At 34.6% G+C, this 11,789-nt stretch overlaps 1 protein-coding gene across 1 annotated transcript; it reads right to left on the bottom strand.

Moving 5' to 3' along the window:
• Positions 1-3,460: 3,460 nt before the first annotated feature.
• LOC106416809 (phytanoyl-CoA dioxygenase-like) lies at positions 3,461-9,423 on the bottom strand. Its single transcript, XM_048767783.1, has 8 exons — positions 9,372-9,423; positions 5,936-6,060; positions 5,787-5,847; positions 4,763-4,831; positions 4,570-4,688; positions 4,129-4,276; positions 3,898-4,042; positions 3,461-3,781 (listed from the first exon to the last, which is right to left on the bottom strand). The coding sequence occupies exons 1-8, from the start codon at positions 9,421-9,423 to the stop codon at positions 3,691-3,693; spliced, it is 810 nt and encodes a 269-aa protein (XP_048623740.1). The 3' UTR covers positions 3,461-3,690.
• Positions 9,424-11,789: the final 2,366 nt, after the last annotated feature.

The following is an 11,789-nucleotide window of genomic DNA, read 5'->3' as shown; positions in this document are numbered from 1 at the left end:
TGAATTAATACGCATAAGGCCATCCAGTGAACATAAATATTCTCCATCCCAATTACTCTCGGGTCATGAGCCAGACGTATCCCATATCAAAACATTTGGATGTTCTGTGTACGTCCCTATTGCACCACCACAGAGAACAAAAATGGGACCTCAAAGGAGGATGGGAATATATGTTGGTTTTGATTCTCCAACCATTATTAAATATCTTGAGCCTACTACTGGAGATTTATTTAAGGCCAGATATGCTGATTGTCATTTTGATGAATCAGAGTACCCAACATTAGGGGGAGAAAATAACAAGCTGGGCAAAGAAATTGTATGGAATCAAACATCCTTATCATGGCAAGATCCTCGGACTCAATCATGTGATTTAGAGGTCCAGAAAATAATTCATATGCAAAAGCTAGCTAATCAATTGCCTGATTCCTTTGCTGACCCGAAAAGAGTGACTAAGTCCTATATACCAGCTTGTAATGCACCAATAAGTATTGATGTCCAAGATGGACACAATCAAGTGGCTACAGAGTCTAAAGCACGTCTTAAGCGTGGTAGACCAATTGGTTCCAAAGATAAAAGACCTCGGAAACTAAAGAAAGGTGCAAAAGAAACCGAGGTCATAGATTGTCCAGACAAGGCCGAAATGGCCATGCCTAAGGTACCAACCAATGAGACTCGGGACGCCGAGCCTCATGGTACTGAAGGTGCTAATGATGAGATCTCAATTAATTATTTAATGTCTGGGACAAGATGGAACCGGAATGATGTCGACATCAATGATATATTTGCATACCAAGTAGCCCTTGATGTTATGGACTTAGATGAGGATCATGAACCCACGTCTATACTAGAGTGCACTCAAAGATCAGATTGGCTCAAATGGAAAGAAGCCATAAACGTGGAGTTAGAATCTTTTAAGAAAAGGAATGTCTTTGGATCGATTATCCGGACACCTTATAATGTTAAACCAGTGGGATATAAGTGGGTATTTGTGAGGAAGAGAAATGAATATGGTGAAATTGTAAGATACAAAGCACGGCTTGTTGCACAAGGATTCTCACAAATACCAGGCATCGATTATGAGGAGACATACTCCCCTGTGGTGGATGCAACTACATTTCGATTTTTAATAAGTCTGGCCATCAAAGAAAATTTGGATATGCGGTTAATGGATGTTGTAACCGCATACCTTTATGGTCCACTGGATAACGAAATATATATGAGATTACCAGAGGGTGTTGAGCTCAAAGCTAATAAAGGTTCTCGAGAAGAACACTGCATAAGGCTGAACAAATCCTTATATGGACTTAAGCAAAGTGGTCGAATGTGGTATAATCGCTTAAGCGAATACCTTGCCAAAGTTGGCTATAAGAACGACCCTATCAGTCCATGTATCTTTATAAAGAAGTTTGCAAACAAAGGATTTGTTATCATAGCAGTGTATGTTGATGATTTGAACATCATTGGAACCCCTGGGGAAATCGCCCAAACAGTTGAATATCTCAAGAAAGAGTTTGAAATGAAAGACCTAGGTAAAACTAAAGTCTGTTTGGGGTTACAACTTGAGTACATAAAAGGAGGAATCCTTGTGCATCAAAAGGCATATACAGAAAAAGTACTCAAGAGATTTAACATGGACCAGGCTCACCCATTGACCAGCCCAATGGTCGTGAGGTCCCTTGGAGTGGACACTGACCCATTTCGTCCTAAGGACGAGAATGAGAATGTCCTGGGTCCAGAAGTGCCTTACCTCAGTGCCATAGGAGCGTTACTGTATTTGGCTAGCCACACTAGACCAGATATATGTTTTGCCGTGAGTCTCCTAGCCCGTTTTAGTTCATGTCCGACCCAAAGGCACTGGAATGGAATTAAACATATCCTACGTTACCTTCAAGGAACTAAGGATTTGGGTCTATTTTATACCAATGAAACCAAAGATGGTTTAGTAGGCTTTGCTGATGCAGGCTACTTATCTGATCCACACCATGCTCGGTCCCAAACCGGATATGTGTTCACTCATGGTGGTACTGCAATATCATGGCGTTCCATGAAACAAACTATAGCAGCCACATCATCTAATCACTCAGAAATCTTAGCCATGCATGAGGCAAGTCGTGAGTGTGTATGGTTGAGGTCTATGACTCAACACATCCGATCAGATAGTGGAATGGTCGAGGACAATGGTCCGACCATCATATATGAGGATAATGCAGCCTGCATTGCTCAACTCAAAGATGGGTATATCAAAGGTGACCGAACCAAACATATACTACCCAAGTTCTTCTTCACACATGAGTTGCAGAAAGCCAAGGAGGTCAGCGTCACTCAAATCCGGTCAAGTGAGAACTCAGCCGACCTCTTCACCAAGTCACTTCCCACCAGCACATTCAGGAAGCTCACGCAGCAGATTGGCATGCGAAGACTCAAGGACCTTCAGTGATGTCCAAATCAGGGGGAGTAATGTGTGTTGTACTCTTTTTCCTGTCCTTGGTTTCCCTTTTTACCACATTGGGTTTTGGGTTTTCCGGGAGAGGTTTTAATGAGGCAACGTTAGCACATTACAAGCCCGATATGGTTATGGCATCCAAGGGGGAGTGTTATAAATCCATGATATGGATATGTGGATTGCCATTAACCATCAGGGAGGTTTACATCTGACCCGACTATCCGGTCCGTCTACACCCGTCTCCGGTTTGTCTCATCCGTCCAAGACTAGTCAAGATGAAGACTCATTCAACCGGAGCATTTATGAGCTTTGACCAAGTCTAGATATTTGTGGTCAATATGTAATAAATGTGTAGATACTCTCCTTTGTTGTAAACCCTTGGAACCTCCACTATATATTGATAGTGAGAGCTAATGAGAAAGACACAACTTTCACAACAACACTTCTCTCATATTTCTAACACTTGGAGCATTATGTAATCTAAACATAACATTGTCTCTTCTTTTGTATTTTTAAGACCATGAATTTATAATTTGTATAATGGTATGGACAAAATTTAAGACCATGAATGTACTTGTATAAATGACGATGAAGAACGATTCCTAAAGACAACCACACAAAGCATTTATAACTTCGACCATAACTCTTTTATTGACTCTATATATTGTTTCTGCACCTAAAAGATCAGTCCCACGTTTTATATTTCCTAGTACAATTACAACAGGACAGATATAGTTTTGTCCCATTCCTCAAATCACATTAACATTTCAAAAGTCTTGACAAACAAAAAATACAATGCTGTATCCAATGGTCATTTATTTCTCAAACTCTCTTCTGCCTCATGGGTTCTAGGGTCTAGCCACTTCTTATGACTTTCTTCAGTGTCTAATTACTACGAATTCAAAGCTATAATCACAGAAATATCAAGTAAATCGCTGCCACACTTTATTGATCATAATCTAAAGACAGAACTACAGAAACCAAGCAGAAACAAATTGTATTTCGACAAGCAAATGACACAAGAAAGGCCTAAATTAGCCATGTTCTTATTATTGTTCAGAAGAAATTTGATAAACGCGACTGGCTTGTAATTAAGGGGAATAGAGAGGCTCAGGCGTGTTTTCCTTCGAATCATAGCACAAAAAGGAATTGTTAGAATGAAGAGTACATTCATTGAAAATAGTCGTAAAAGACTTTGTTTTGATTCAATACTGAGAATGGATGGAACAAAATGTTAGATAAATTTTTTACCAGTTGTCTTGTGCCCATTTGCATCCATCAGATTCTACTACATGTAAGCTATAGGCATGTCTCGACTTAGGAGATAGATTCTCAAAACTGCATCCCAAAAACCACAATGCAAAACAGTTAGAGAACATGATTTTTTTAGAGCTAAGCCAAATCTAAACTAATAAGCAAAGCTACTTCATATATATTGGAAGATCGAACTTTACCTTTGATGGATTAGATCACCATGAATGGCAATTATTGAGCCTGCTTTCATTTCAATAGGTACAAAATCTTTCTGCTCGTAAGATGGGGATGGCTGATCATAAGTTACACCATTTTCACCCCGGACAAACCTTCTAACCAGACCGTCTGAAGCAAAGGAAAGAAAAGAGTGTTTAGCTACGTGAAAATATATAGATCACAAAGAACACAAGACATAGAGGTTAGACACCAACTCTTGTGAGATCCGGGTATCGCCCAAAGACAACCGTTAAGAGTTGTGGAATCTTCTAACGCCATCCAAAGACCAGTACAACTAGGTGGATCCGTGTACACATAAGAATTATATTGGTGTGGGACAACTTCGCCTCCGATTCCAGGTTGCTAGTAAAATCAATTGCCCCAATGCATAGTTGATAAACTCATATTAGGTTTATTATTCCAAAGAGACAAGACCACTATCTAGAGATAGCTTTTGAAATTTTAACTTAACTAGAAATACTAGTTCTGAAGTTGCTCAAATAAACATATAACAGTTGAAAATTTCCATATTATATGAGAATCTCAGTTCCTAATTAATTATTAACATAAATCAACATATAGTGTGAACATATGGAATTTTGAAGCAACATTGTACCATAGATCTAAGTTGTGTGTAGAAGTAAATTAAAAAGTACTTTGAAAATGTACATGGACTGCATGACGACTGGTCTCCTGTAACCAAAGGATAATACCAAACTTGAGACCTTGGACGAATACGTGAATTCCTTATACAATGGGTCAAGCTCGTGCAGTGCTGCGCCAACAAAAAAAAACATTATCAGACGTGTTTCTCCACCCAACACTAAAGTAACATGTTGAATAAAATACCATGGCCAACTTTGTTTATAGAAAGCTCTTTTGGTTGCTTCAATTCCCCATCGTCGCCAAAAGCTTTTTCTGAGTTTCAAACACACAACAACTCTTTACGGTACAAAAAGCAGCTAATGGCGAGATTATAACAAAACGAGTAGATAATTCCAACTAAAATGATTAAAATTTACAAAAATTGCATCCTGAATAAGTCACTACAAAGGAATGATTGCAGTTTCCTAAACATGTGCATTCTGAAAACTTACATTCTCAAATTCAACGAATACAAAAATCAAAGTTAGGAACAGGGAACTTGCACACATACAAGCAACGTAAAATTGCACTTGCACCTATGTTACATGGAAACGGAAGCGGGTACGTGGAAGGCGAGATTTTTTAAAATATAGAAAGCGGGTACGTGTTGGAAACGTATATCCATATATATATATATATAAATTTTTAAAAAAATTAGGACTAAAAATTATATGATTTAAATTTGAAATAAAGCATTTATTCATTTATAATATTTTTGAAATGATTTTATATTAAAACTGTAAAAATACACATAAATTAAGTTTACCAAAAAATATTATATTAATTATTTTTAATACTTCATAAATAATTGACACAATATATTTCAATATGTGCTATATCTTTAATAAAAAATCTCAATGCATAAAGATAATTTATAGTATTATTTTTTTGTATATTTATAACTCAATATTCATTACTATTATTTTTTATATCTTATATAGATTAAAACTATGGTTTTATATTTTATTGATATACAAAAAATGGAAGCGTGATTCCAAAACTGAATCGTAGGCTTTCACCATGTTTTTAAAGAGAATATTTTAGAAACGTTTTGGAAGCGAGATTCCGCAAGCTTTCACAAGGTTCCGATTCCGATTCCGGTTCCGAAACGGGAAGCGGATCTCCGATGAAGGTTCCGTGCAACGTAGACTTGCACACATACAAACAGCATAGAATTGCCAAAAACACCATTGGAACACTATGAAAAGCTTTAGGGGTTAAAGGATACCTTCAAAGAAGAAGGAGATTTTTGCAGCGCTGTCAAAGAAGTAATGATCCTTCGTGTGCTGCTGCAGAAGAAACATAATAATATCAGATTGTCAATCAGAATTAAGTAATTAAAATCAGAGAAAAAAAAAAGAGTACGATGGAGTTAACCTGATTTGTAGTGGAGAAAACAGAGGAAGATTCGGAAGGATCAAATTGAGTCAGCAACTCGTCCATCGTCTTCCTCAAGCCTCCAATCTCATCCTCGCCCGCGAACGATTCCATCACCAAATACCCTTTTTCGTTATTTCAAAATAATTAACTTCTTCTTCTTCTTCTTCTTCTTCTTATGATGGAAGTTGGAATGTGCGAGATGGAATAGCTAAAGTAGGATGGGTATCTCGAGATGTAAATGGTACTTATACAGGATCGGGACAAGGAGCTTTTGGCAACAGATCGAACAGTATTGAAGCAGAATGTCAAGCACTACTAATGGCGATGCAGAATGCTTGGTGCAAGGAATTTCAACACGTCATATTTGAAGGAGACTGCAAAGAACTTCATGATTTAGTCCAAGGATGCAAGAAGAATTTAAGTTACATAACTGGGTGCGTGATATGGATCATGGTCATCAAAATTCCAATCATGCAACTTTACTTGGATACCAAGGCAAAACATCAAGGTGGCAGACATCTTAGTTCGATCAATGAGTAATCAACGATGTGGTTTTACTTATCATTTTTATGCTCCCATCTCAATTATAAACGCTCTTCATGTGGATTTACACTAATCTTATATATTAAAACAGAAGTCAGAGCCTTGATTCATGTGCGATTTTTTTTTAAAAAATGGACCTAATGGACATATTACTAGAAAGTCATGTTACATTTAATCTCTAATTTTATCATTATTATAGGTCTAACCAACTCACTTTCTAGATTATAGGAACTAAATAATATGTCTATAACACAATATTGCTACATTATAGGAATTAAATAACTATCAATCATTTCCAAGCAAAAAAAAGTGATCTGAAAACTATGTTATCAATTTTTACTTCCATATCATGTACCATCGTATTTGAAAGAGACTACAAGGAGCAAAAATATTTCTCGAGACTTCTACACCTAATCAGGTATATTTTTAAAACTAAACTGATTTCACATTGATTTGTCTTTTGTATATAGTTCATTTACAAAATATAATTAAATGTTTAAATAAATTCTTTATAAAATTTATACACAAAGCTTTAAGTTTAGTTTTTGTTAACTTTCTTATTTTGTGAAATGTTTGATTGTCTTTGGAGATGATAATACTTTAATATTTTCCAAATTCTATTTCTATTTATTTATTCAATAATGAAATACTAATCCAACAAACAAAAAAATATATAAGAAGAAATAAACACATGTGAAAGTTTGAAACAATCTATTTGATGGAGAACAAGTATACTCTAATATTATTATATTTGAAAAACCTTAATATACTCGATAATATAAATCTATGAAGCTAAAAGTTTAATTTTTTAATAAGTTGTGAAATTTTGAAACAACCAATTCAATAAAAATAATATACGTTAAAATTATTATGTTTTAAAAAGTGATAGAAACACCTCGTATACATTATAATATATACCAATTTAGAATTGAAAACAAAATGTTTATATAAAAATAAATGAAAACAAACATCCGCGCGGTTGCGCGGGTCGAGATCTAATTCATTATTATAAGCAATGTTGGTCGTTAAAAAAAGTACATTTTTAATGTTAAACTTTGATTTTTAATGAAATGGGATTATTTTTATGGAAATTTATTTATTCTCTTTAAGTTTTATTTTTGTTCATACTTTTGTGTGTTATTATAAAATATTTTAACTGAACTTAGTTATGACTAAATATAGGGCTCCCCCTAAATATATTCAATATTATTTTTACATATTATTGCAATTTAAAAATGTATATATATATATATATATATATATATATATATATATATCTTTGGTTTTCTCTCATTTTCTGAAATTTAAAACTTAACCAAAAATGAATATTATCAATTAGCGTGAAAAAAAAAACAAAAATATACTAAAACTTTTAATATTTTATAAAACTAATAAATGCCACAAACTGTAAGTTGAGCATGATTAACCCCGATTTTTTAGCCGGGGTTATTAACTCATGATTTGACATTTTTTATTTTTTATTTTATACTTTTCGGCTAATAGACGGTTATTATATCTGTTATTTAAGAGACGGTTTATAGTTTTTTTTAGTTAAAATCTAAAGAAAAGCTAAGAACCGTCTCTTATTCGAAGTTAAGAACCCCAGTTAAGAGACCGAGGTTAATCATGGGCCACTTGCCTCAACAAGTATGACACTTAGATTGAATATTTTAATTAAAAACTCTGTGAGTTAATATGATTTATGTAATTACCATATTCCGTACAATCTCTCTTCCATCAAATTGGGAAGCTTTGAAGACATCAGCTTTTATAAATTGTCTGATTGTCAATTTCAATTAAGGTCAACTGGTTTATGTAACTTGATTTGAACTTCGATTTTTAATTATTATAAAAGCTTGCCACTTGCAAAAGTAAGTATGGATATTCTGAATTTTTTTTTTTGCTAAATGGATATTCTGAATTTTGTACAAAATAATATGTATACGTATGTTAGTGGTGATATATACAAAGGTCAACGGAATAATAACATATCAACGGCCATATATGTGTGTAAGTTTTGTACTCAACATATGAGTATATGATTTATGTACCCGAAAAGGTGATTTGTGTTTCTATGTAACATACGGTATGATTATCTTCTTTCTTTTTTTTTTGTTTAACACCATACGGTATGATTATCTATTATGTGTAATTTTACAGTACAGTGAACGAGTTTCTTTTTTAAATGGGCGAGAAAAACAATATTCACTGATCGTCGGGACGTAGCAATTCATTAGAAAAATGTTTATTAGTGAGTGTCAAAGATAAACTCATTGTGTTCAATATACATACGTCATACAATCCTTTTGTAGATTGTATGATCTATCCGTTGGATTTTTTTCTCTATTAAATAAAACCACCAGTTGACGATGAACAAGAGAACAAAATGCAAACTAGCCAAATCTATGGAGCTGCGACATGGCCGTTGACTGTGATGACAGGCGCCTATCTCCTGTATATTAGATGAGAAGCACCTTTAAAACTTACCTTAAAAATTTATTGGCAAAGAATGTGACGTGGTGACATGGCTTCACGAGAAGCTTTTATTTAGGAAACCGTTTAGGTGTCACGCAAAGAACGTTTCTCACCAAAACTGTGGATTTAATGCGTTCACACTAACATTCCTTTAAAAAAACTTCATACCATCTATATTTTTCTCGACGAACACTTTTACGTGATAAACTTTCAGCTTCAAGTTCGATTAGTTGATTTATCAATACTCTCAATATAATCATAGCATCAATTAAGATTCCTTATTTCTCTATACGTTTCTGTTAAAAACGCTAACCCATCTGATCTATGGCTATTAAGTCGACAGATCCGTAGAGACGACAAAGCGATGAAACTTTAGTACGATGCCAAGTGTTAATGAAAAAAACATTCTCCATACCTGCTTTCATGCATTTAGCAGAGCACTCACGTTCTTGAGAACCGCCTCTCATTGCTGAAAGAGGACGTTAAAAATCTATTTCTAGATAAATGTGTCGTATTCGGTTTTGTTACTGCTCGATGAGATGATCTCTGTTTCGAAGAGACCGAATCACTGTAAATCATCTCGGCTTAGTGTATTAGTCTTCTCGAGCAAGCAATATAACCATGCGAGTGTCACCACCTTCGCCGCCATGAGAGCTCTGCATTAGACGACCTTGAAGATGAGAAGAAACTTTCAGGAACGAACCACCAGCAAGTCTCACGTACTGGTCGCATCTGGAACAACCTTTACAATTTAGTGGGTCAAATAACTTTCAATTTCTTTTATTATGCAACTATGTTTTCGGAATTTAAAGGAGCTATACTTTTTTTATTGCACTTAGTTATTGTTTTGCTTATAATATGTTATTGATCCACGTTTTTTTTCGATTTTATGTGTTAAACTTGCAAACACCATATATTAAATTTTAATTTTAGTGAACTCATTATAAAAAATCTCTGGCTTCACCCCTGATGATAATCATACCTTTAGTTCTATCTAACTATCGTTTAAAGTATACATTATGTTATACATAATCATAATATATAATTTCAACATTAATATAGACTTCTTATCCCGCGCAAAGCGCGGGTTACTATCTAGTTATGGGTTACGGCCAATTATAGTAATCAATAGACAAAGGCAGCAGTCTAAAACGGCTCCGTTTAACATCGCCATTCTGTCGTTTATTCTAGGGGTGGACACTTCGGTTATTTTATCGGTTCGATTTGGGTTCGGTTCGGTTTAGTCAATTCGATTCTAGAAATTTCTCAACTGAAGTAAACCATAATTAGTTTGGTTTGGATCGGTTTCGGTTTTGGTTTTGGTTCGATTTGGTTTGTGTTTCGATTTGGTTTAACCGGGTTCTTTTAGTTTAATTTTTTAAGAAAAATCATGTTTTAAAACATAAACGCATGGTCATGAAATCATCATGTTGGTGACTATGAAAAAATAAACTATGCAAATTAAATCTATTATAAAACTGAAACAAAATCTTTAAAAACTATAAAAAATTCATAAGAACAATCAAGCCGAAGTTAACTAAAGTAAATAGGAAATTAAAAAAGCCCAACATTATTAATAAAGTTAATGGGGACTTTGGTATTCGGATTTTAGTATATTGTATATTGCTAGTATGTTTAATTCAAATAATAACAAAAACACATTGGTTTTTCGGTTCGATTTAACTCGGTTTGGTTTAGATTGGTTTTGGTTCGGTTTGTTTAGGTTGGAAAAATTTTAAACCAAACTATTTACAGTAGATTTTCGTTTGGGTTTGGTTTGGTTCGACTCGGTTTGGTTTGGCTTTTTGCCTATCCTATTTTATTCATCACCATTAAAGCACGCCGTTTATGAGAATGGTCATCGATGGTGGGAGGATCGGGACTCATTTTGTTCCCTAAACGACGTCGTTGCATGGTTAGATAGAAAGACACGTGGCCACCATAACTCAAATATCCTATCTTCTCTCTCCATCTCTACTGAATTTATTCCATGAATTTGGGTATTGAAGATGAGATAATGTATGACGCACATTTTCAGAAAATATTAATATTATTAATCGCCGTGTAGCTTTCCTTGTTCTCTTGCTTTTATTTCATACTCCCTCCGTTTTTTAATAAAGAAATTATGATCAATATACACGAAGAATCAAGTAATTAGGTAACTAGCTATAACATTTGGAAATTAGGTAAAAGGTTACGTGAGACATGTGAAATGTCGATTCTCACCCGAGCGTGTGTAGATTAAGCAATTTGAGTCGCGTGAGGTGTCAGAAAGTACATGAATTTTACGGGGCACAGTAGTGCAGGTTCGGTGTGTCTGCTTACGTCAGGCATCATGATATCTACAAATATAGGAAGTAGCCGGCTCAACATTAATTGCGATGAGACATATAGTTTTTGCAGATTTATACATTTAATTTCGAAATCAATTTTGCACAATAAGACATTTTGCTATATATAGAAGCATCCGACGAGACATATGAGGCAAGAACAATATCGGATCTATACGGTTTGTACCAAACATCATGAAAAAGGTTTGTCTTAACTTTTCGATCTATTAGGGCTACAAAACGGGGACAAACGGTCAGTAGGACCACATTTATGGGTCGTTTTATTCTTTTCTATTTATATCTAAATCTATGATTCCTTAAATTCTTTTTGAAATCGTTTATTTAACGGATCTAAATTCGTTTGTCGTTAATATGGTTTATTGTTTTAGTGTTCGATCGTTTACTAATTTTCTTTTTAATTTGTTCTGCAGATGAACTCTAGACAAGTTCTAAGGGTCATTCATGGGGCTTGGAATCTTCATCAAAATGGAGAGTGGAACTTT

Source organism: Brassica napus, chromosome C9 (genome assembly GCF_020379485.1).
Source record: "Brassica napus cultivar Da-Ae chromosome C9, Da-Ae, whole genome shotgun sequence".
In the NCBI taxonomy this organism is placed as follows: Eukaryota; Viridiplantae; Streptophyta; class Magnoliopsida; order Brassicales; family Brassicaceae; genus Brassica; species Brassica napus.
Note: the sequence above shows the minus strand (reverse complement) of the source record. Positions and strands in the feature narration are given on the sequence as shown.